At 48.3% G+C, this 26,924-nt stretch overlaps 1 protein-coding gene across 2 annotated transcripts in view; it reads right to left on the reverse strand.

The window, feature by feature from the left end:
• Positions 1-26,924, reverse strand: part of SPATA4 (spermatogenesis associated 4) — a 275,379-nt gene that overhangs the window by 69,567 nt on the left and 178,888 nt on the right. For both annotated transcript variants that reach the window (XM_029578517.1, XM_029578431.1), the window contains exon 5: positions 17,482-17,601. In XM_029578517.1, the coding sequence (XP_029434377.1) occupies positions 17,482-17,601 (120 nt within the window). The remainder of the gene's footprint in view (positions 1-17,481; positions 17,602-26,924) is intronic.

The raw sequence follows: 26,924 nt of genomic DNA on the forward strand, positions 1-26,924 counted from the left end.
GAATGAGCCGAAACCCAGAGCCTGGGCATTCAAGTGATAGTGTCTGGCAAAAGTTTGCAGCGACTTCCAGGTAGCCGCTCTGCAAATCTCTTGTGGAGAGACAGCCCAGCTCTCAGCCCAGGAGGCTGCTTGTGCGCGAAGGGAATGAGCTTTGATGCTGTCTGAAGGAGAACGACCAGCACCGATATATGCAACAGAGATAGCTTCCTTCAACCAGCGAGAAATCGTGGTCTTGGAAGCCTTGCCTCCCTTCTTGGGACCACCCTAGAGAACAAAGAGGTGGTCCGTGACACGAAACTCATTCGTTGCTTCCATATATTGGATGAGAACCCGCTTGACATTGAGACGTCAAAGCTCCCTAGGACTGTCGACCGGGAAGGAGGGCAGTTCCACTGACTGATTCAAATGGAAGGAGGCGACCACCTTGGGAAGGAAGGAGGGAACGTACGTAAGGAAACCCCTGAATCAGTGAAGCGTAGATAGGGCTCCCGGCATGAAAGTGCTTGAAGTTTGGAAATCCTACGAGCCGAACAAAGAGACACCAGGAAAACCGTCTTGAGCGTGAGGTCCTTAAGAGAAGCCTTGGCAAGAGGCTCGAAAGGAGACCCACCTAGAATCCGGAGGACCAAATTGAGACTCCAAGGAGTGAACCGGAGGTTTAACATGTTTTCACCCCATAAAAACTGGATTATGTCTGGATGGGAGGAAAGAAGCACTCCATTGAGAGGACGTACCAAGGCTCCAAGGGCCGCCACTTGAACCTTCAACGAGTTGTATGCCAAGTCTTTCTCCAACCCTCGCTGCAGAAAGGAGAGAATGTGGGCAATGGAAGCGTGGCGGGGAGTCATATGCATAAAGGTACACCACACTTCAAACACTTTCCAGACCCGGATATACGCAATGGATGTGGAGTGGAAAAACACTGGACCCTGCCGGAGCAGGTTCAGCAGATGGCCTAGGTGAAGAGGCCCGTCCACAGTCAGGTTGACCAAGTCTGCGAACCACGGTTGGCGAGGCCATTCTGGTGCTACAAGGATTACCGGACCGTGGTGAAGTTCTACCCTCCAAAGAACCTTCCCTACCAGGGGCCATGGTGGAAACACGTAGAAGAGCACATTTTGTGGCCAGGGACGAGCTAGGGCATCCACTCCTTCTGCACCGTGTTCTCTCCTGCGACTGAAGAAGCGCAGGGTTTTCGCATTCCAGAACGTCGTCATGAGGCCCAGGAGGGGGGACCCCCAACGATGGACGAGAAGTTCCATTGCTGCTTCGTAGAGTTCCCACTCCCCTGGGTGCAGGTGTTGATGGCTTAAGACGTCCGCTTGAACATTGTCTACTCCCGCGATGTGGGATGCCGCTAGCCTTGACAGATGGAGCGCCGTCCATGCCATCAACATGTCCGCTTCCAGGGCGACCTGATGGCTTCTCGTGCCTCCTTGGCGATTGATGTATGCTACCGTGGTCCCGTTGTCAGGAGGATTCTAACCGCTCTTCCTTGGACCGGGGGAGGAAACGCTTCAGCGCGAGGCGGACCACTCTGGTCTCCAGACGATTGATAGACCATGTCGCCTATTCGGGAGACCATGTCCCTTGAGTAGACTGCGTGCCGCACACTGCTCTCCAGCCTGAGAGACTGGCATCCGTAGTGACGACCACCCACTGTGGGATGTCCAGGTCCACCCCGAGTAACAAGTGATCCAGACTGAGCCACCAGAACAGGATGTCCTTGGTCGAATCCGACAGTGGGAGGGTGGCTTGAAAATCCCAAGACACTGGCTTCCAGCGAGAAAGTAATGTCCTCTGAAATGGACGCATATGAGCAAAGGCCCACGGCACTAAATCTATAGTCAAAGCCATGGATCCCAGCACTTGAAGGTAGTCCCAGGCCGTAGGAAGGGAGAGATTTCTGAAGCGTTGTACCTGAAGGAGGAGAACTTGTGCCCGTTCGTAACGAAGAAAAACCTTCCCCCGCTTGGTACCAAAGTGCGCTCCTAGAAAGTCTAGCGTCTGCGATGGAGCAAGACTGCTCTTGGCGAGATTGACGATCCAACCTAGGGAGCGGAGGAGAGAAAGCACCCTGTCGACCACTAGTTGGCAGAGGGCCCGGGACTTCGCTCGGATGAGCCAGTCGTCCAAGTAAGGGTGCACTAGAATCCCCTCCTTCCGCAGGGCGGCTGCCACAACCACCATCACCTTGGTGAACGTCTGCGGCGCAGTCGCCAGCCCGAAGGGCAGCGCCTGAAACTGATAATGAAGCCCAAGGATTTTGAAGCAGAGGAAGCGCTGGTGCGCAGGGAGGATGGGAATGTGCAGGTAGGCCTCCATGAGGTCCAGGGAAGCCAGGAACTCTCCTTAGTGTACGGCTGAAATCACGGAACGCAAGGATTCCATCCTGAAATGTGGAATCTTGAGGGACCTGTTGACCATCTTGAGATCGAGGATTGGACGGAAGGACCCCTCCTTCTTGGGGACTACGAAATAGATGGAATAATGACCTAGACCCAGTTCCGCCCGAGGGACAGGGATGATGGCTCCTAAGTTCCGGAGACGATCGAGTGTTTGACGCACAATAATTTGCTTTGTCATTGGCCCGCAGGGGGAGAAAATGAATCTGTCTGTTAGGAGACGAGCAAATTCTAACTCGTAGCCGTGTTTTAGAATATCCAGGACCCAGTGGTCTTAAGTGATTTTGACCCACTCCTTGTAGAAGAGAGACAGCCATCCCCCTATCTTGGGGGTGGAGGAGTGGGTCAGCAAGACTTCATTTGGAGGACTTGGAAGCCCCTTGGGTGGGGGGAATCCCTGGTGTTTCATCGGCCTCGAAAGGAATGAGACCAGGACTTCGAGCGAGAGGAAGCCAGCCTTTGCGAGACCGGTCTTGACTGTCGGAAACAACGCTGACCCCTGAAACGGGAGCAAGTTGGATTGAAGGTCCTGGAAGCTCGATACCGATCTTCAGGCAATTTATGCACCTTGTTCTCACCAAGTGACTGGATGAGCTAGTCTAATTCCTCTCCAAAAAAGGAATTTTCCCTTGCAAGGTAGGGAGCCCAGCTGAGCTTTGGAAGAAGAATCTGCTGACCAGTTACGGAGCCAAAGCAGTCGTCGAGCCAAAACAGCAGAGACCATGGACCTGGCAAGGACGCGGAGCAGATCATATAGAGCCTCCGCCCCATAAGCGATAACGGCCTCCAGGCGGTCCGCTAACTGTGCCTCCTCCGGAGGTAACTCCTGTGTACTGAGAAGCTATTGCATCCAGCGAAGACCCGCTCGTTGCATGAGGGAACTACAAACCGCCACTCTAACCCCCAGGGCAGAGACTTCAAAGATCCTTTTCAAGTAAACCTCGAGCTTACGATCCTGAAGATCCCTCACAGCTGTACCCCCTGTGACCAGAATAGTTGTCCTCTTCATAGCAGCGGATACTGAGGCATCAACTTTAGGAACCTTCAGGAAATCCAAAATATCTTAAGGGAGAGGGTACAACTTGTCCATTGCTCTACTAACCCTGAGAGAGGCGTCGGGAGTATCCCACACCCTGGATAACAACTGGAGCAGCATGGGGTGGAAAGGAAAAGTCTTCGCTGGGGGACGGAGTCCCACCAAAACCGGACCCCCCTTCCTACCTGTCGTGATTGCGCCCACGGAATCCTGTGGGGCCTCGATATCCAGTTCTTCCAGGACATGAGGAATAAGAGGATCGAGCTCAACGCTGTGGAAGAGCCACAAGACCCGGGGATTGTCCCCTTCTGTTTGAGGGCATGGAACTGGGTCGTCCAGGTCCGGGTCCTGAAATGGATCCTGAGGAGGGGGGGGGGGGGGGGTTGGCACGGGGGAATGGGAGAGTACCCGTACCCTAGAGGAGCTGTGCAGATCTGCTGGGATTGAAGGGACCCCAGCTCCAGTGGACCCCTGAGAAACCTGTGGTCCTGCACTCAGTGGGACCTCGAATCCTTCACCCAGGGAGAGTCCAGCTCCCAAGGGGTGGGTGGAAAAATCCACAGAACCCTCAATCCTGCTGACTTTAGGAGGAGGGGGTGCTGGAGCTGGGTCCTGCTGCTGTGCAAGTCGTGCTATATAAGCACTATGAAGTATCAGCACAAAATCCGTCGAAAACGGACCTGGGGGAGGGGCCGCCATAGGGGCTGAATCCAACTGCCCTGGAGGGAGACCCGAATCGGGGGGGGGGGGGGGGGGGGGTTGCCGGGGTGAGGATCAGAGTGGGTGGTTAAACGCCGGGGTCCAAATCGGCATCGGGAGGTACAGGAGCTGAAGGTTGTGAAAACAAAATGGCCGCCGTCCCCACTTTGGAAGGGAACAGGTCCGGCCCTCTTGGAAGCGGGCATGCTTGAGAGCACGAACTTAGGCGTCCCGCTGGCCTTGAGGAAACCTTCCTGCCGGGGAGGCACCTCGTACAGAGGCCCTCCCTGGAAAGCCGCGATCCGGGCTCTCCACAGGCCGAGCATCGCGACGAGCGCGGCATGGGAAAGAGAAAATCTCCCAAAGACTGTCAGCAGCAGAGCAGCAGGTAAAACCTGATTGTCAGAGGAATGACGCCTCTCTGAACCTGCTGCCCTGAGGAAACGGCGTCTCGGGGCAGCCTGCTGCTGCTGAAGGGGGAGAGGTTGGACCACCAACGTGCACCCCGACAGCACAAGACAGTAAGTAAGAAATTACACCTGAAAAGAAAATGTACAGAGGACTTACCCCCAAAGAAGCAGACAGAGAAGCAGAAGGGAAACAGTTCCTGACAAGTTCTATCTGCAAGCTTTAAACTTTTTTTTTTTTTTTTACAATTGATCCATAGTAAGAAATAGATAGATAAAAGGAGACAAAACAAAATTTCTAATGAAAAACCTACTGGGGAACCGCAGGTGCCCTGTTCATCTTCTGGAGTCAGAGTAATACTGAAGGGACGCAGAGGGCGCTCCAACCTATTAGGGGCTGTCCTTACAGTTTTTGCTCTGATTCCATCTGCTGGAAGGGGGACATAACCCATGGTCTGGACTGATCCAGGTACGTACAGGGAATATTTATTTTTCCACTTCACTCATTATTTTGTAGACCTCTATCATATCTCCCCTCAGCAGTCTCTTCTTGAAACTAAAGAGTCCTAACCTTTTTAGCCTTTCCTCATAGAGGAATTGTTTCATCTCCTTTATCATTTTGGTTCCCTTCTCTGTACCTTTTCTAATTCTACTATATGTTTTTTTAGATGTAGTGATCAGAATGCACACAATACTCAAGACAAGGTCACACCAAGGAGCAATACACAGACTTTATGATATTCTCTGATTTATTCTCATTCCTTTCCTAAATTATTCCTAGCATTCTATTTTCCTTAGCTAAGTCATTTGATGAAGACCTTCCACCAAAAAGGTGGAAGGTCTTCATCAAATGACTTATGAGGAGAGATTGAAGAATCTAAATATGTACACCCTGGAGGAAAGGAGGAGCAGAGGTGATATGATACAGACTTTCAGATACTTGAAAGGTTTTAATGATCCAAAGACAACGACAAACCTTTTCCATAGGAAAAAAATCAGCAGAACCAGGGGTCACGATTTGAAGCTCCAGGGAGGAAGATTCAGAACCAATGTCAGGAAGTATTTCTTCACGGAGAGGGTGGTGGATGCCTGGAATGCCCTTCCAGAGGAAGTGGTGAAGACCAGAACTGTGAAGGACTTCAAAGGGGCGTGGGATAAACACTGTGGATCCATAAAATCAAGAGGCCGTCAATAAAGAGTGGGTGGCTAGCCAGAATGACGGCTACTGCCTGGAGACAATACCCTTATTCAATAAACATACACATGGTTACTGTGACTCCAACATCGCTCTAAGCTACAACAGCAAGAGGAAATGTGGAAAAAAGGATTTGCACTCACAAAGTGGGGAGTAGCTGGCTTGTTACGGCGGTTACTACCCCAAACCAAATAAGCCTGATACTTCACTTTCAATGCATATCCAGCATAGCTCTCTGCTTCAACGGCAGGGGAGAAGAAAAACTGATACTTCACGCATATCCAGCATAGCTCCCTGCTTCAACGGCAGGGGAGAAGAAAACCTGATACTTCACGCATATCCAGCATAGCTCTCTGCTTCAACGGCAGGGGAGAAGAAAAACTGATACTTCACGCATATCCAGCATAGCTCTCTGCTTCAACGGCAGGGGAGAAGAAAAACTGATACTTCACGCATATCCAGCATAGCTCTCTGCTTCAACGGCAGGGGAGAAGAAAAACTGATACTTCACGCATATCCAGCATAGCTCTCTGCTTCAACAGCAGGGGAGAAGAAAAAAGGATTCGCACTCACAAAGCGGGGAGTAGCTGGCTTGTTACGGCGGTTACTACCCCAAACCAAATAAGCCTGATACTTCACTTTCAATGCATATCCTGCTTCAACGGCAGGGGAGAAGAAAAACTGATACTTCACGCATATCCAGCATAGCTCTCTGCTTCAACAGCAGGGGAGAAGAAAAACAACCAATAAGGGCTGAACAACACAGTCTGGGTAAAACAAATAAGCATGGGTGTAGCTTGCTTATTGCGGCGGTTACTTCCCCTACTACCCATAACTAATCAAGCTTGATATTTCACTTGGTTGCAGCTCCATCACTGCTCTCTACATTAATGGTGGGGGTGGAAGGGAAATAGAACCAAAGAGCTAAGAGAAACAGATAAGTATGAGAAAAAAATGTGAAGCTTGCTGGGCAGACTGGATGGGCCGTTTGGTCTTCTTCTGCCGTCATTTCTATGTTTCTATGTTTCTATTGCTGTACACAGAGCAGAAGATTTCAACCTATTATCAATAATGACATCTAGATCCTTTTCCTGAATGGTGACTCCTAATGTGGAACCTTGCATTGTGTAACTATAATCTGGGTTACTCTTCCCTAAGTGCATAACTTTGCACTTGTCCACATTAAATTTCATTTGCCATTTGCATGCCAAATCTCCTAGTTTTGCACGGTCCTCTTACAATTTCTCACAATCCTGGTGTAATTTAACAACTTTCCCTTTTCTCTATGAAAGCTCCAGTATAGGGAGATTAAAAAAAAAACCCCACAAAACTTTGGCATCTTGAATTTAACAAGGCCTGCAAAGGTTCGATAGAACCGGGCTTCCCAAATCTGTCCATGTGACTCCACAGCCTGTCAGGGTTTCAGGATATCCATAATGAATATACATGCAATATATCTGCATACACTGGAGACTGAATATATGCAAAATTATTTTAAGGATATTTATTATGGATATCCTGAAAACCTGACTGGCTGCCAAGACAGGTTTGTGGAATGCTGCTATAATATGTTCTGAGAACAATTGTGATCCTTATTTCCTTATGCTGAATGCAGCATGAATTGTATATTTAAAAATATTAAGATGTAAGCATATACTTGAAGCAGTAGCACTAGGAAACAGTTGACTCTTCAACAAACAAAACATCTGTAATAGCTTTCTTTTTGATTCAAATTTGTATTTAATTGCTGAGGAGATGGGAATGAAGCACTGAATAAACTGCACAGAGCAGAAGCTACAGCCCAGAACAATAGTGCTTCCAAGAAAACATGGGATAACTCTCATGGAGCAGCAGTTACAGCCCAAAAGCAACACTGGTAATGCCTTGTACTTCCTACAGATTGGGGTAGATTTTCAAAAAGCGCGAATAGGCCTACTTTTGCTTGCGCATCAGACTCAAGCAAAAGTACGCCTGATTTTAGTAGATACGCGCGGAGCCGCGCGTATCCACTAAAATCCTGGATCGGCGCGCGCAAGGCTATTAATTTTGTATAGCCGGCACGCGCCGAGCCGCGTTGCCTACCCCCGTTCCCTCCAAGGCCGCTCCGAAATCAGAGCAGCCTCGGAGGGAACTTTCCTTTGCCCTCCCCTCACCTTCCCCTCCCTTCCCCTACCTAACCCACCCGCCCGGCCCTGTCTAAACCCCCCCCTTACCTTTGTTGGGGGATTTACGCCTCCCGGAGGGAGGCGTAAATCCCCGCGCGCCAGCGGGCCTCCTGCGCGCCGGGCCGCGACCTGGGGGCGGGTACGGAGGGCGCGGCCACGCCCCCGGGACGTAGCCACGCCCCCGTACCCGCCCCCAAAACGCTGCCGACACGCCCCCGAAACGCCGCGACGACCGGGCACGCCCCCCGACACGCCCCCCTCGGAGAACCCCGGGACTTACGCGAGTCCCGGGGCTCTGCGCGCGCCGGGAGGCCTATGTAAAATAGGCTTCCCGGCGCGCAGGGCCCTGCTCGCGTAAATCCGCCCGGTTTTGGGCGGATTTACGCGAGCAGGGCTCTGAAAATCCGCCCCATTAGCACTTACAATCCTAAATGGCAGTGGTATAACTGAATTGGGCCTCCAGGAAAGTTGAAGAATCTGCATGGAGGGGACCATGGCTAAGCCCAAACTGAATGAGCATTGGGAAGCTAGAATTTAACATGGAAGGGCCCTACTAACAGAGATGGAGGAATCCATCACTTTAATAGATTTTATGCATAGTTGGGAAGATACAGAAAAGTAAGGAAAAGTTGAGGTTGGTTAAAAGATATGGGGGAGAAAAAATTGGTGTTGGATTACATGTGGGAACTCATACGTGCATCTACTCAAGTTCAAGAAAATCAAATGGGCAGACAAGATAGGTTATTTTAGTCATTATCTGCTGTTGTTCATTAGGCTACTATATATATATTAATATGTAAAGTTTTTGAAAGCTCCTCCTACATAGTCACTCCCATCATTACGAACCCAAGCAAAATGGTTCATGATAGACTGACTCCCATGAGAACCTAATGAAGATATCACAAAGATACTTGTAAAACATGGAAGTCACAGAAACAGCTGAAAAGTGGTCTCAAACGAGATTTTTAGAATAAAATATTAGAAAAATAAAGGAAACATTAGAATAGGACATAGTAACAAAATTACATAGTAAATGTTGGCAGATAAAGACCAAAATGGTCCATCCAGTCTGCCCAGTAAGGAGTCATCAAGTTTAGGTCTATGCACACACAAAATAATTTCTGTAGGAGGAAGGAGAGGAGAAAAGAACTGTTTACTAGGGGTGAGGTTCCCAGCCCCTACGGACCCTGCTCCACCTCTCTGATGTCATTTTCTCGCGACCAACTTACCTCTACAAAGCCGCCGCTGCCGCGGCATTACACAAGGAAGGAGAGGAGAAAAGAACTGTTTACTAGGGGTGAGGTTCCCGGCCCCTATGGACCCTGCTCCACCTCTCTGACGTCATATTCTCGCGACCAGCTTACCTCTACAAAGCCGCCGCTGCTGCGGCGCGCAGCATCCGCCGGCACGTAGTTTAAGCCACGTGCTGTCGAAGGGGCGCGCGACTTGGCGCGCGACTTATTTTCGACTTGCTTTTGAATTGCTGGAGAATGAAAGAGAATTGTATGCTATCATAACTGTTCCAGTACTCTCCTAAACCTCCCAGAGGACCAAGGAATTCGTGGAAGGAAATCCGGTGGGTAGGAACCTCTTATATTTGACTAATTCTAGTATGCCACACACTAAGCGCAAGGGGCGTTTGCGCATGGATCCCTCTGTACAGCGCAACCTCTCCTCTCGCAGCAAGTAATAGAGGGTTTTTTCACACCGGTGGCAGTTTCAACACCGGGTGCTAGGTCCGCTGAGGGTATAGGTTTGGAGCATAACCTTACCCTCTTGGACATTCAGACCTCTTTGAGCCCCGGAGCACCTCAAACACCATCACACCCAACCCCGGGACACCTTCAAAGTTCAGTTCATGAGAAGCAGCTGGTTGCTAGCGGTCTCATGAACTCAGAGGAGGAACTGGAAAAGGATACCATGGGAAAAGATGTAACAACAGAAGGATGTGAAGAGAATTTGGCAACGGAAATCTTAAAGATTTCAGAGGCTTGTCAAGAGGGAGGGGAATTATCCAATCTCAATATGGAGAAAATAGTTCAACCGGAGGTAATTACGTTGGATTCTATATGGAAGGCCCTGATGACTGGAAAAATCGATAACATTATTAACCAACTCTATAAATGCATCTCAAAATTAAGGGGCAGATTTTAAAAAGTTGCGCGAGCTTGTTCGCGCAGCAGGCGCGAACAAAAGTACGCCTGATTTTATAAGCTACGCGCGTATCTTATAAAATCTGGGGTCGGGGCGCGCAAGGCTTCGCAAAATCGGCAGCCTGTGCGCGCCGAGCCGCACAGCCTGCCTCCGTTTCCTCCAAGGCCGCTCCGATTTCGGAGCGGCCTTGGAGGGAACTTTCCTTCGCCCTCCCCGCACCTTCCCCTCCCTTCCCCTACCTAACCCACCCCCCCAGCCCTATCTAACCCCCCCCTTACCTTTGTCGGCAAAGTTACGCCTGTCGGCCGGCAGCCCCGCTCCATCCTCCGGTCCCGGGGGCTGGTCCGGAAGCCTTGACCACGCCCCCGGGCCGGTGCCACGCCCCCGGGCCCGCCCCCGAAACGCCGCGTTAGTAGGCCCCGCCCCCGACACGCCCCCTTACAAAAGTCCCGGGACTTACGCGCACCGGCGGCCTATGCAAAATAGGCGCGCCGGCGCGCGCAGGCCTTTGAAAATCCGCCCCAAAGTGAATAATGTTAACTCTATGGTGAATACTCATGAGGTAAAGATAAATGAGATCTCTGCTCAATTATCATCTATGAAAGATATACAGGTGAATTTGATTAAATCAGACGAGTTAATGAAAAGAAATTATGAAAAAATTGAAAACAGGATGAGGTATTTAAATTTGAGATTATTGAATTTCCCAGGTGTGAAATTAATCTCACTTAGAGAACAATTCAAAAAATATCTGATGAATGTACTCTTAATATCACATGACAAAATACCTGCTCTTTCAAAAATATATTTTGTTCCCAACAAAGGAATTAGAAATGAAGCTAGAGTATCAGATGTTAATATAGAAGCAGAGTTAACAGCTTTTCTTGAGGCACCTACTGAAGAACAAATTGAATTTAGAGGGACATTGTTAGTATCCTTTGTTCATGAGATGGATAGAGACATGATTTTGAGAACATTTCTTCGGAATCGTGACAAAATGTATTACGGTCAAAAAATATGGATCTACCCAGATCTTACAAAGGATACTCAGACTAGAAGGAAAACTTTTGTAGAGATGATGCAAGAGGCTAAATCATTAGGGATTCAAGTGGTTATTAAGTATCCATGTAAATGTACGTTAATGTATAAGAATAACAAATACATTTTTTATGAACCGGTACATTTAAGATCTTTCATAGATAAATGTAAGAATGAGACTGGTGATACCTGAACTAATTGAGGTATAAGTAAAGAGAGAACCTGTTATTTTCCTTATTCTACTATTAGAATTTACTTTTTGGAAGCTCCTGTTAAATTTCTGTGGTCCTTATATTACCTCATAAGTATGTTACAGAAGAGTAGTTTATATTAAAATGTTAGGTTTATCAGGCTGATTACCTTTTGATTGTATATGTTATAAACTTTCTGTTATCTGTAGATGTAAGGAAAAAGGAATAAATGGAGAGATTACTTACCTGATAATCTCGTTTTCCTTAGTGTAAGCAGATGGACTCAGAACAAATGGGTATAGTGTGCTCGTGCTAGCAGTTGGAGACGGATCTGATGTCAGCACGTAGTACATATACCCCTGCAGGAAGTGCAGAAGCTCAGTAATCTTCCTTGCAAAAGCATTATAGATATATGTGTGACTGACCGATTGATGAACTAAACATGATTAACCTGACCAATTGATAGTAGATGGAGACCGCCAGTGTTCTCAACCGGAAGGCGTCGACACCCGGCCGGGTGGATGCCCTATGTAAGAAAACATGGCTTACCTTGAATCGGTGAATCCCCATGTACATCGGCAGCCGGGCGGGATGCTGAGTCCATCTGCCTACACTAAGGAAAATGAGATTATCAGGTAAGTAATCTCTCCATTTCCTAGCGTGTAGCAGATGGACTCAGAACAAATGGGATGTACAAAAGCTACTCCCGGACTGGGTGGGAGGCTGCCCGAGGTCCGTTTAGGATTGCCTTGCAAATGCTGTGTCCTCCCTGGCCTGGACGTCCAGACGGTAGAATCTGGAGAAGGTATGGATGGAGGACCACGTTGCCGCTCTACATATCTCTGCAGGCGACAGCATCCTAGTTTCTGCCCAGGAGGCAGCTTGAGCTCTGGTAGAGTGAGCCTTGACCCGTAGAGGTGGTGGTTTTCCCGCTTCTACGTAGGCCGCCTTGATAACTTCTTTGATCCAGCGAGCAATAGTCTCCCGTGAGGCCACTTCTCCTTGCCTCTTCCCACTGTGAAGGACGAACAGGTGGTCCGTCTTTCGTACGACTTCCGACATTTCCAGGTATCTGGACAGCAGCCTGCCGATGTCGAGATGACGCAGTATTCAACCTTCTTCCGACTTCTTCAAACCTTCCATGGTTGGCAAGGATATGGTTTGGTTGAGGTGGAAGTGTGAGACTACATTGGATAAGAAGGAAGGAACCGTGCGAAGATGGATAGCCCCTGGGGTGATTCTGAGAAACGGATCGCGGCAGGACAGCGCTTGTAGCTCTGAGATGCGGCGTGCTGAGCATACGGCCAGCAAGAACACCATCTTCAAGGTTAACAAATGTAGGGACAGGCCTCGGAGGGGTCTGAAGGTGGGTCCCGCTAGGAATTCCAAAACTAGGTTGAGGTTCCACAGGGGCACTGGCCATTTCAGTGGCGGGCGAATATGTTTGACTCCTTTCAGGAAACGTGAAACGTCTGGGTGTGTGGCAATGCTGTTGCCGTCACTCCTGGGGCCGTAGCAGGATAGCGCTGCCACCTGAACCTTGATTGAATTGAGGGACAGACCCTTCTGAAGTCCATCTTGCAGGAAATCCGGAATGATGGGGATTTTGGCAGCATGTGGATTGGTGCTGCGAGTTTCGCACCAGGCTTCAAATACTCTCGAGATCCTTATATAAGTTAGTGATGTGGAGAACTTGCGTGCTTGGAGGAGTGTATCTATTACCGACCCTGAGTATCCCCTTTTCTTCAGTCAAGCCCTCTCAATGGCCAGACCGTAAGAGAGAATTGAGCTGGATCCTCGTGGAGAATGGGACCTTGTCGGAGCAGGTCCCTGTGAGGGGGCAGGGGTAGAGGATCCCCTGCCAGTAGTCTTCTCATGTCTGCGTACCAGGGTCTTCTTGGCCAGTCCGGAGCCACCAGAAGAACTAGGCCTCTGTGCCGCTGAATCTTGTGTATAATGGTGCCCAGCAGGGGCCATGGGGGAAAGGCATATAACAGGATCCCCTGAGGCCATGGCTGTACCAGGGCGTCGATCCCGTGGGATAGAGGATCTCGCCTGCGACTGAAGTATCTGGGTACTTGAGCGTTGGACCTGTCCGCTAATAGGTCCATGCCCGGAGTCCCCCACTGATCCACAATCATCTGGAAGGCCGTGGAGGACAGCTGCCATTCCCCCGGGTTTAGGCTTTCTCTGCTGAGGAAGTCTGCCGTGGTGTTGTCCTTCCCGGCGATGTGGACGGCGGAGATGTCCTGGAGATTTGCTTCCGCCCAAGCCATCAGGGGGGCTATTTCTAAGGATACCTGCCGGCTTCTGGTTCCGCCCTGTTGGTTGATGTATGCCACCGTGGTGGCATTGTCCGACATCACTCTGACTGCTCTGTTTTGAAGTCTGTGGGCAAATCGCAGGCAGGCTAACCTGACTGCCCGTGCCTCTAGTCGGTTGATGTTCCACCCCGACTCTTCTCTGTTCCACCGCCCTTGGGCGGTTAGCTCTTCGCAGTGTGCTCCCCAGCCGCTCAGGCTGGCATCTGTGGTGAGCAGGGTCCAAGTTGGGAAGGACATTTTTTACCCCTGGCTCATGTGGCCGGACTGCAGCCACCACCGGAACTGATTCCGTACTCTGGCCGGTAGAGGTAGATGCACCGTGTAGTTCTGTAATCTTGGGCTCCACCGAGATAGGAGGGCGCGTTGTAACGGTCTCATATGAGCCCGTGCCCATGGTACCACTTCCAGAGTGGAGGCCATTAGGCTGAGGACCTGTAGGTAATCCCAAGCTGTGGGCCGGGTGGTGCTCAGCAGATTCTGCAAATGATTCCGGAGTTTTGATTTCCTCTTGGAGGTCAGACTGACCTTGTCTTCCTGGGTGTTGAATTGGACTCCTAGGTATTCCAGCGACTGCGAAGGCTGTAGGGAACTCTTGTTTGTGTTGACTACCCATCCTAGGTTTTCCAGAAGAGATATAACTCTGTTGGTTGCCCGGTGGCTCTCCTCCGGTGACTTTGCCCTGATCAGCCAATCGTCTAGGTAGGGATGGACGAGAATTCCTTCCTTCCTGAGTGACGCCGCCACCACTACTATTACCTTGGTAAAGGTCCGCGGCGCGGTGGCTAACCCGAAGGGTAAAGCCCGGAACTGAAAGTGCTGTTTCAGGACTTTGAAGCGTAAGTAGCGCTGGTGATCCCGATGGATTGGGATATGCAAGTAAGCCTCTGACAGATCCAGGGTTGTAAGGTACTCCCCTGGCTGTATTGCACTTTGGACTGACCGCAGAGTTTCCATGCGAAATCCTGGGACCCTTAAGTGCCGGTTGACTGACTTGAGGTCCAGGACGGGTCTGAAGGTGCCCACCCCCCTTCTTGGGTACGATGAAATAAATGGAGTAATGCCCAGAATTTATCTCCCATGCAGGCACTGGGATTATGGCTTTTAGGGACAGGAGCCTCCACAAGGTACCTTCCAGTGCCGCCTCTTGAGGGGTGGACACGGAGATTCCACAAACTTGTCCGGAGGGGGATGAAGGAAGTCCAGGTAATACCCTTCTCGGATGATGGCGAGGACCCACCGGTCCGAAGTAATCTCGACCCATCTGTGGTAGAATAGGGTTAGCCTGCCCCCTATGGCTTCCTCCCCCAGATGGGTCGGCTGATTCTCATTGTGGGGTGCGGCCGGGACCCGAACCCGAGCCGGTTCCCCTCTTGTTGTGCCTGGTCCGAAAGGACTGGTTCCTGGTCTGAGAACGAGGTGCTTGGTAGCTAGTCCTGTAGGGGTTGAAGCGTTGAGAGCTTCTACCACTGGATGGCCTAGGAAAAGGGCGCTGGTTTCTCCTTGACTTGTCTTCTGGTAGACGGGGTAATGGAGATGCGCCCCAGTTTCTCGAGGTCGCTGCCGAACAGGAGGGATCCCTTAAAGGGCATTCTTGTAAGGCGCGTCTTGGAGGAGGAGTCGGCCGACCAATGTCGTAGCCAGAGCTGTCTCCTGGCTGCCACTGAGGACGACACTCCCTTGGCTGCCGTACGGACTAGGTCGGAGGCAGCATCAGTGAGGAACGAGAGAGCTGATTCCATTTCTTCTCCCGGGGTGTTTTTCCTGGCTTGTGATAAACAGGAACGCGTAACCATGGTGCAGCAGGTCGCAATTCGTAGGGACATGGCTGCCACCTCAAAGGCTTGTTTCAGAATGGCGTCCAGGCGCCGGTCATGTGCATCCTTGAGGGCCGCTCCTCCCTCCACTGGAATGGTGGTGCGCTTCACAATTGCGCAAACTATGGCGTCTACCTTGGGACACGCCAGCAGCTCCTTGGTTGCCGGGTCCAGGGGGTACATGCTAGACAAGGCCCGACCCCCTTTGAATGAGGCCTCCGGCGCATTCCACTCCAGATCGATTAGCTGCTGTGCTGCTTGTAGGAGGGGAAAATGGTGAGCCGTTTGACGCAGGCCCTCTAGCAGGGGGTTCATTCTAGGTTCCCCTGGGGTGCCTGGGCCCGGGATAGCCAGCTCCGACAGGCATTGAGAGACCAGGTCTGGGAGATCCTCCTTAAGAAAGAAGCGTCTCATGGTTCGATACGGCTCTATCTCCGAGGGAAGTTCTCCCTCCTCAGGGAGCTCACCTTCTTCCTCAGAGTAATCTGAGTCCCCCCATAAGTGGGGCTTCCGGGTGGCGGGTGGCCGTGCCTAGGTCTTGATTGTCCAGGGGCAGGGTCATTCGGTACGTATGGGTCCGTTCGGAGATCAGCCTGCATCTTGACAAAGGCGTGAATCCCCTTGAATAATTCCACACAGGAGAGCGAAGCAGGTTCTAGCCTTAGGGGCACCAGGTCTCTAGGGTTCCCTGGCTGCTCACCGCGGCCTACTAGGTCCGGGGTGTTCCCTCAGGAACTGGCAGTTAATCTGGGCTGGGAACCGGCCCTGGCCTGGAACTGCCAGGGCCTCCTCACATTGGGCACATAGGGAGTCTGCTTCCTTGCTCTGTGTGGCTCTGAGGTGGCATGCTGAGCAGAGGCCTAGAGCTCTTATGCCTGATTCTAGAGGTGCCGGCTCTGCGGACGCATAGGCTCTCATACGCTCCATCGCGTCTGTTATCTTTATGCTCCGGTGTGCTCTCAGCCGAAAGTATGCGCCTTGTAATATGCGCGAAGACGTGCGCCTATTAATGTGCGCCTATCAATGTGCATCTATCAATGTGCGCCTATGAGCGTGCGCCTATCAATGTGTGCCCAATTGCTTTCGGGCGCCTAACATACGCGCCTGTTGCCTGTGCGCTTAGTCGGTCTAAATGCTAGATCGAGGCGGCGAACCAGGGCAGATGGCGACAGCGAGCAGGCAGGCAAAATGGCGACCTCCTTGGCGGGCCACCCCGTAGGCAGACCCCGCTAATCCTCGCTCTTCGGAGACCAGCAAAGTAAAGATGTACGCCTTACCTGATCTTCGGCGCTTCCCGGCTGTGACCCGGGCGGTCTCCGGCTGCGGGGGGAGAGGGTGATTACCGTCACCACCGCGCTCGAGGAAGTGCACCCGCTGCCTCTAGGCCGCGCCCAAACTCGTCTCGCTCGGGGGCCAAGTCCTTACCGCGAACGGATCGGGACCGAGGCTGCCTCTACACCGCGCCCAAGCCCTTCTCACTCGGGGGCTAGGTCCCTGCCGCGATTCGGCCACCGGACCGAGGCTCCTACCTCCGAGGGACCACGGAAATCACCTCGGGAAACTAGACTGGGGGAGGGACCCGAGGGTATCACCGCAGGAGTGCGGGGCTCGTCTTCAGGTAGAATTCTTCAATGAATTTAGAATTTGGAAAAACGCTCAGCGAGCGTGAAGGAGCTCCAAACTGCTTTGGAGACGGAAATTACTGAGCTTCTGCACTTCCTGCAGGGGTATATGTACTACGTGCTGACGTCAGATCCGTCTCCAACTGCTAGCACAAGCACACTATACCCATTTGTTCTGAGTCCATCTGCTACACGCTAGGAAATAAAGAATTAAAAAAAAAAAAATTTCTGTAGCACAATATTAACTCCCTCCTTTCCCCAAGTCTTTTACTTGTTCTCTCAATACCTTTTCCATGATTGTCCTGACTATGCCCATAAAAGGATGCTTTTAATCAATGAACAGACAAGCTCATATATTGAGAAATCTAGCTTGTACAGCTATTTTAAAGATTTGTGACATTTATATTTAGAAAACACTAATGAATGCTTACTTGATGATGAAGACTTTGATCGCTTTTGTTTTAGCAAGTTGTACATATTTTCAATTGTGCTTGGAGAAGGAGGCAGTCTAGCAGCAAGCTCCCCTAAAGTTGGCATACGGTTAAATCGTTCTTGAAAAAAAAAAAAGAGAAATGACATCAGTGCAGTTAAGCAAGTCATCATATTCTTTTTTTAAATGTATGTACAGCTTTATAATTTTACAAGGAAAAATATGTATTTAAATGGACTTTTTAACAAATTCATACAAGCAGGAGTGGAAAAATCCTGGGTGCCTAGTCACATGAGCGATTAAAGTTCATGGCCTGACATGGACTTCTGCAGCCTGGCCACATTGAGGAAGGCAAGCTGCCCAGCGTCTTCACTCCAAGGAGTGAGGTGATATTGTAAGGAACATCTTGTGGTCTAGATATACCTGAAAAGTGCATTCAGTGCTCAGTTTTATATATACACATTTTATTTTCATATATCCTTTATATTAAAGATTAAAGGCCAGAAATCAGCTTACACAGACAGACAACTACTTCTGCTTTCACTTTTTTAGCTACATGCTGCTGCATCAGTATATATCTTTAACAAAGCTTTGCAGAACAATATAGCTACTTTAAATCACTCATTCTTCTTCCACCCTCCCTTGGTGGGCGGGTGGAAGATTTAATGTAGCTATATTGAACTGTAGAAATGTCTACTATGCAGCCAGAAATATCAGATAGGACTTTCACAAGGGAGACTTGCATCTACATCACAGTCAGCTGTACCTGGTCAAATGGACATGAACGCAGCACATTAGTAAAAGATGTCTAGATGAGACCAACCATAAAGGAAAACTCAGAAAAGTACTGTTGACCCTCTTTCACAAAAAGAATAGATCATGATCATCTGACAATGCCAATATGGGCTAAAGAAGTAGGGCTGGGCACTCAAATAGCTCTTCAGTGGAAGTGAGTGAATTCTGACCAATGAGAATCTGACCTCAAAGGTCTAGTCATTGGTATGGTATAGCATCCACACATGATGCCAAAGTAGGACTGGTTTTGACATTTTTAACCTTGAGTACAGGAACTTGGAGATCAGATTGTAACAAGAGAACAGGAGACTCAGCAGACTGTGACAGCTACAAAACTATGCCCTGCTGAGGGATCTTCCTGGCCAGTGGATGTTTCCGAAGGTCAAGGATTTGGGTGAGATTGACTGTCTATAATTAGTCTTAGAAGACAGCTAATTGGAGGCATTCTGGAAAACAAATGGGGTTGAAATTTGTACACTAAACCCTGGTGCTTTCCTAATTTGATCAAGTTATTTTGGAACACAGTACAGAGGTCCAGAGCTGAAAGGTTTCACCTTGGAACTCAGGCTACATTATTGGTGTAGCATGGCCTGATTACCACCAGAGAAAGAGGCGATACCAGTGTTAGATCAAATAAACATTTGTGTGGTACAGTCAATTTGTTGCTAAGGGAAGAGGTGATGCTAGTACAGCCCGAAAGCCATGGGCTGCTGCAGCAAATTGGGGTGCAACTGCAGCCCAATGTGAGCCCTGCCAAGCTGTCAGATTTGGTTAGTGAGAGCAAGAGACGAGGTGAGGGAAGAAGAAAAATAGACTGGAGAAAGAGGCTGAGGAAGAAAGAAGAAAGGCAAAAGGGGAATGTAAGAGAGGAAGAGGCAGGAAGAACAAAATAAAAAAAATGCAACCACTCTCCTGAAGGATCCTGTTTACTAAACTGTGAAACTGCAAATAATTATAATCTAAGAAATCTAAGAAAAGCAAAATTGCTTACCTTGTAATAGGTGTTATCCCAGGACAGCAGGATGTAGTCCTCACATATGGGTGACGACATTGATGGAGCCCTATTGCGGAAAACTTTCTGTCAAAGTTTCTAGAAACTTTTGACTGGCCCTGTGAGGCCACTGAGCATGCCCAGCATGTCATGATATTCTCTGCCACAGGGGTCTCTCTTCAGTCTCGTATGTAGCAATAAGCTTTAGCAAAAAATAAAATAATAAAACGTATTGGACCCAACTCTGCGGGGTGGCAGGTGGGTTTCATGAGGACTACATCCTGCTGTCCTGGGATAACACCTATTACAAGGTGAGCAATTTTGCTTTATCCCAGGACAAGCAGGATGCTAGTCCTCACATATGGGTGATTAGCAAGCTAGAGGCTGAGTCATTTTGTAGTGACGTATTGTTGTTGAAAATGAGGCAGCCAAAAATCACAGCAGGTTGGATGTAGAAGGAGTTGGGATTAAACTGGAAACAAGTTCTTTAAGACAGATTGTCCATAGGCTGAATCTTGTCATCCTTCTTTATCTAAACAGTAATGAGCTGCAAAGGTGTGAAGAGAACTCCATGTTGCTGCTTTACAATTGTCAAGAATTGGAACTGAACGATAGTGTGCTACTGAGGTTGACATTGCTCTTACTGAATGTGCTTTTACTCGCCCTTGGAGAGGAAGGCCTGCTTTTTCATAGCAAAACTGTATGCAATCTGCTAGCCAATTGGAGAGAGTATGTTTACCCACTGCTTTTCCCGGTTTGTTTGGATCATAAGATACAAAGAGCTGAGTGGATTTCCTATGGACTGCAGTGTGGTCTAAGTAAAATGCTAACGCACGCTTACAGTCCAAGGTATGTAAAGCCCGTTCTCCTTGGTGAGAATGAGGCCTTGGAAAGAATGTGGGTAAAACTATGGATTGGTTCAAGTGGAATTCCGTAACTACCTTGGGGATGAATTTTGGATGTGTACGGAGAACCACTCTATCATGTAGGAATTTTGTATAGGGTGAGTACATGACAAGTGCTTGTAACTCACTAACGCTTCTAGCCAATGTAATGGCTATAAGGAAGATAGTTTTCCATGTGAGAAATTTAAGATCACAGGAATTCATGGGTTCAAGGAGAACGCATGAGTCTTGTTAAGACCAAATTCAGGCCCCATTCTGTGACTGGTGGTCGAATTGGTGGTTTAAGGTGAATTAAACCTCTCATAAATCTACTGACAAGAGGATGTAAGGATATTGGTGCATCTCCCATCTTGTTATGGTAAGCCAAGATTGCACTTAGGTGTACTCTGACAGATGAAGTTTGGAGACCAGAGTCTGAAAGATTACATAAGTAGTCTAGTAGAGAAGTTGTGGGGCAGGAAAAAGGATCAATACTCTTTTGCCTGCACCACAAAGTAAATCTTTTCCATTTCGAAGAATAATTCTTTCATGTGGAAGGTTTACATGAAGCTATAAGCACTTGAGATACATTGGTTGAAAGACTGAGTGGTTGTAAAATCAAGCTTTCAACATCCATGCTGTCAGGGATAGGGATTGAAGGTTGGGATGGCGCAACCGACCCTGATCCTGAGTTATGAGAGTGGGAGCTACGCCCAGGCGAATTGGATCTCTGATCGAGAGGTCTAGAAGTATGGGAAACCATACTTGTCGAGGCCAATACAGGGCTATGAGAATCATGGACCCCTTGTCCTGTTGTAGCTTCACTAGAGTTTTGGTTATGAGCGGTATTGGAGGATACACGTATAGAAGGCCTGAGTTCCAAGGGCAAGCAAAGGCATCCTTGGCTGGCTGGTGATTCTGTCTGTGTAGAGTGCAGAATTTGTCCACTTTGTGATTCAGGCATGACGCAAAGAAGTCTATTGTTGGTTGTCCCCAACGTTGAAATATCCTGGTCGCTACTAAGGGATCCAGGGACCATTCGTGTGGTTGGAACTGACGACTGAGTCGATCTGCCACTACGTTGTGAATGCCTGCCAGATAAGTGGCCTGGAGAAACATTGAGTGTGATAGGGCCCAATCCCAAATCTGTGCAGCTTCTTGAAAAAGGAGATATGAGCCCGTACGTCCCTGTTTGTTGATGTACCACATGGCTACTGTGTTGTCTGTTTGGATCAGAACAGTCTTGTGTGAAAGGCAGTCCTTGAACGCTGCAGCGCATAACATATAGCTCGAAGTTCCAGGAAATTGATTTGAAATGTTGCTTCGAGTTTTGTCCACGTACCCTGGGTTTGGAGATTGTCTATGTGAGCTCCCCAACCCAAGGTGGATGCATCTGTAGTTAAAGTTATCTGTGGGACTGGTTGCTGGAAGGGTATGCCCTTGCGCAAGTTGTCCTTGTTCGCCCACCAAAGTAGAGATGAACGTAGCTGGTGGGTTACTTGAATTGGAGAGGACAGTGGTTGAATGGCTTGGATCCATTGTGATCTTAAAGTCCATTGAGTTACCCTCATGGCTAGTTTTGCTATAGGGGTGACATGAACTGTGGAGGCCATGTGGGCTAGCAAGGTCAGAAACTGCTGAGCTGTTGCTTGTTTCTTTGAGTGAAGCAAGTTTGCCAGTAGGGAAAGTGTGTCTGCCCGATCCCCGGGGAGAAAAGCTTTTGAAAGTATGGTGTTCAATTCCGCACCTATGAATTGAAGCAGGTGAGACGGAATGAGGTGGGACTTTTGATAATTAATGAGAAAGCCCATTGAGTGAAGTAGAGTAATGGTTCATCTGAGAGAAGCCAGAGCTCCTTGTTGAGATTGACTTCTAATGAGCCAGTCGTCTAAGTAGGAAAAGATATGGACACTTTCCTTGTGCAAGTGTGCTGCTATTACTGCCAGACATTTGGTGAATACTCTGTGAGCAGAGGCAAGTCTGAATGGTTGTACTGGAAATGCTGATGACCCATCATGAAGCGCAGATACGTGCGATGAGGAGGGAATATTGGTATGTGAGCGTAAGCATCTTGAAGATCCAGAGAACAAAGCCAATCTCCTGTTTGAAGAAGTGGAAGCATGGTGCCTAGAGAGACCATCCTGAACTTTTCTTTCTTCAGAAATTTGTTGAGATTTCTGAGGTCTAGGATGGGACGTAGGCCTCCGGTTTTCTTTGGAATGAGGAAATAACGGGAATAGAATCCTCTGCCCTGCTGAGTCCAGGGCAACGGCTCTACAGCTCTGGCTCTCAGAAGGGTGGATAATTCTACTTGTAATTGGATTATGTGATTTTCGCTTAGAGGAAGAGGTCTTGGAGGAGAATCTCTTGGAGTTGAGAGAAAATTGAGTTGGTAACCTCGAGTTATTATTGCACGTACCCATTGGTCTGTTGTTATTTCTAACCAATGGTGGTAGAAGGAGGATACTCAGCCTCCTACCGGAAGATCTGGTTGAGGATTGAAGAGATGGCTTTGGTCTCTGGGAGATATCTCAAAAGCCTGCAGCCAGTCCAGTCTGCGGCAGAGGTTGAGGTCTAGCCGCCCTAGGTTGTCTGGGCTGAGCTCTTTGCTTCGGCCTAGAACATCTGCCCCTTGGTGCTGGAGGGTAATAACACCTCTGTCGATAGAAGGGTCATCTAGATTCTTTTCTAGGAGGCCGGCGAGATGACTGGGTAGTAGAATCCTGTGGAAATAACGATAGTTGGTGCAGGGTTTCTGTGTGTTCTTTTAATTGAGCTACAGCATCTTGCACTTTAGAACCAAAAAGGTTGTCACCAATACATGGTAAGTCAACTATCTTTTCCTGGACCTCAGGCCTGAAGTCTTAAGCCATGCCCAATGTCTTGCACTTATACCAGAGGCTGCTACCCTGGAGGCTGTTTCAAAACCATCATAAGCGGCTCGGACTTTGTGCTTGCCAGCTTCAAGTCCTTTGTGAATGATTGTTTGGGCTGCTTCTTGATATTGCTGTGGTAATGAAGTTGAGGCACCGGAATCAACATCTGTTGATCCTTTAAGGCCTGGAGCACGGCTTGACGTTCCTGCGTAACAGCTGGTGCAGGCAGAGCAGCTGTACACGGTGGCAGTGGAGGTGTCAATGTTCCTTCCACAGAGCCCTGTGGAGGTTCGACAACTGGTGCGTCGCCACGGGATGAAGGCCTCGGCATCGGAGGTACCAATGTTTCCTTGATTCTAGGCCATTTTGCGGTCGATTCCTCTGGGGAGAGAAGCGCCTCTGGTATCGATGGGTGTCGGTGCCGATGGCGATGCTTCGAACGGTGTTCGGTCGCTGACTTCGTTGATGCTATCGATGGCGATGGATGGTCCCCCGACCCCTCTGGACGACGTTTTTTCAAAATTATGCGTTTGGAGACTCTGGCCGGAGATGATTTAGTCGATGTGGAGGGAGATGGCAGAAGTTGTAGATGGAATAAATGCTCCATCTTTTCTTGGCAGGCCTTTCTTCCTTCACAGTCCTTTCTGCACATTTGGGACAGGTTGTTACGTCGTGTTTTTCCCCTAAACAAAGTACACACTCAAGGTGTGGGTCTGTAATGGACATTGTTCGATTACAGATGGGACATTTTTTAAATCCCGTGGCCATTTTAATGTCGACAGCCGTTGATGAATGAGAAGAAACGTGAGAGGAAAAAAGTTTTACTCAAAGAGTAAAAACGAGACAAAGATTTACTCACCAGCCAGTGGAAATCTGAGAGATCCTGATGTGGGAGAGAATGAATGAAATCTGATTTTTAGTCAGACAAAAAACTGTGAGGAAAACTCACAAAGGCTCCTGCTCCGCGATGCCTACAGCAGCGCGGAAAAACGAAGACTGAAGAGAGACCCCTGTGGCAGAGAATATCATGACATGCTGGGCATACTCAGTGGCCTCACAGGGCCAGTCAAAAGTTTCTAGAAACTTTGACAGAAAGTTTTCCGCAATAGGGCTCCATCAATGATGTCACCCATATGTGAGGACTAGCATCCTGCTTGTCCTGGGATAATCAGTAAATTGCAAATAATTATAAATCTTTATTTATTTATTTTATTTGTTTAAAATTTTTATATACCGGCATTCATGTTGCAAACACATCATGCCGGTTTACATATAACAGGGGTGTACAGTGAACAATTCAATAACCTATTTGTGTAGAAGGAAGCAGTTACAAATAACAAGGTAAAAGAACTGGGAGGAGAGAAGAAAAGGGAGAGAATAACATTAGGTATAGGTATTTACATTAGTAATAACATTTTTACATGTGGAAGTGGTAGAATCTGGCTGAATAGAATTAATCGGTGTCCGGGAAAGCTTTTTTAAACAGCCAGGTCTTAAGTCTCTTCCTGAAGGTTGGGAGGCTGGGCTCCTGTCTAAGGTCCGGTGGGATGGAGTTCCATAGAAGGGGGCCGGCTGTTGAAAAGGCCCGATCTCTCAAGGTAATGTGTTTGGTAGTTCTGGCTGGGGGCACTTGAAGAGATCCTCTGAGTGTGTCTCTTGTTGGTCTGGAGGAGTTATAAATTTGGAATGGGAATTGTAAGTCGAGTGGGGTGTGTTGATGGATGCAAATAATTGTAAATCTAAGAAATCAGTAAATTGCAAATAGCCTTGAGGTATAGCAAGTTTGCTTACCATAAACAGTGTTGTCATAGAAACATAGAAACATAGAAATGACGGCAGAAGAAGACCAATCATAAGAACATAAGAAAATGCCATACTGGGTCAGACCAAGGGTCCATCAAGCCCAGCATCCTGTTTCCAACAGTGGCCAATCCAGGCCATAAGAACCTGGCAAGTACCCAAAAACTAAGTCTATTCCATGTAACCATTGCTAATGGCAGTGGCTATTCTCTAAGTGAACTTAATAGCAGTCAAAGACTGGATGGACTGGATGGACTTAATAGCAGTCCATCCAGTCTGCCCATCCAGTCTGCCCAGTCCAATCGGTCCATCCAGTCTGCCCAGCAAGCTTCACACTTCTTTTTTCTCATACTTATCTGTTTCTCTTGGCTCTTAGTAACCTTAGGTTCTATTTCCCTTTCGCCTCCACTATTAATGTAGAGAGCAGTGATGGAGCTGCTTCCAAGTGAAATATTAAGTTTGATTAGTTGGGTAAGTGGCAGCATAGCTCTCTGCCGTTGAAGCAGAGAGCAATGCTGGATATGTGTGAAGTATTAGTTTTTCTTCTCCCCTGCCGTTGAAGCAGGGAGCTATGCTGGATATGCATTGAAAGTGAAGTATGCCTTGAAAGTCACATTAACTATAATCAAATATTGAAAAGCCTAATAATTGGTAATTGAATAAGCTTAATAATTGGTAATACCTATAGGCCATGAACCCATCCCTGGTTTTTTTTTTTGGTTTTTTTTATTTTTTTAATTGGGAGATGGCAGCCCTCCATCCTTCCGCTCCGTGAAGGTGGAACACCAACCACTGGCCACTGGCATCCCGCTCCGTGAATGCCTCTGTGGCTACTGCCGCTCCGTGCAGTGTTTTGCTGCCTGCTCTTTATACGCGTCCTCTAGACTTGATGGATCCACAGTGTTTATCCCACGCCCCTTTGAAGTGCTTCACAGTTTTGCACTTCACCACTTCCTCCGGAAGGGCATTCCAGGCATCCACCACTCTCTCCGTGAAGAAATACTTCCTGAGAGATTACCCAGATTCTCCATAGATAACAGATGAATTAGCTATGACATGTGGATGATGTCATCAAGTGGGAGATGTCATCCGGTGGAAGTGAATGAACCTCTTTCTCTTACCTAGTAGAGCTTTTTCTCTGCTGAGTATGTGTGGGAATTTCTGCACAGACGTTGCCTGATGAGTCCCCTCAGTCAAATTTAGAGCTAAATCCAGCAAGGCAATCAAATTGCCAGGGAAAGTGGCAGATATTTAGCATGGCTAATTCATCCTGTTCTCCACAGAGAATACCTTTATGGAACATAAACTTGCTTTCTCTTGTCAACAAACATGGCTGAATTAGCCATAACATGTGGGTAGTCCCAAGCTAAGGGTTGCAGTGGAGTATTTATTGAGTAAGCAACCCATACTGTATTGTGATGAATAGACTACTGGGTGAACAGGCTATGCAAAACAGCTTGCAAATTTACTATCACTCTTAGAGATATTATCCAGATAGTAATGGGGCTAATGACTATGTTGAAGCTTTTCAGATGTCTTCAAGTGGTATGGCTTGCAGATGAGCTACTGATATAGCTATGGCTCTAACTTGATGAGCCTTGATGGTTTCTGTAATGTAACATAGTAACACAGTAAATGACAGTAAATAAAGATCAAAGGTCCATTCAGGCTGCCCAGCAAATTGCTTTTGCAGTAACTGCTGCTCTATGTAGCTTACTCCCTTGTCTATTTTTAAGGGTAGTAACTGCTGCTCTGTGCAGGTTTCATCCATGCAGAAGTGTTATACCTAAAGTTATCATAAGTTACTCCATTTTTTCATTTCTAGTCTTAAGAATCCACAGTATTTATCCCATGCCCTTTTGAATTCTATCACCATTCTCATCTTCACCATTTCTTCCAGGAGGGCATTCATGCATCCACCACCCTCTCTGTGAAGAAATATTTACTGATATTGGTTCTTAGTCCCCCGTCCCCCCCCCCCCCACACCCACCTGAGATTCATATCAAACTTCTAGTTCTGGCCTCCTGATGTATAGTAGTGCATGATGCAATCTGCTAGCCCGTTAAACAATGTATATTTGGTCACTGCTATTCCCAG

This window comes from Rhinatrema bivittatum, chromosome 1 (genome assembly GCF_901001135.1).
Source record: "Rhinatrema bivittatum chromosome 1, aRhiBiv1.1, whole genome shotgun sequence".
NCBI lineage: Eukaryota > Metazoa > Chordata > Amphibia > Gymnophiona > Rhinatrematidae > Rhinatrema > Rhinatrema bivittatum.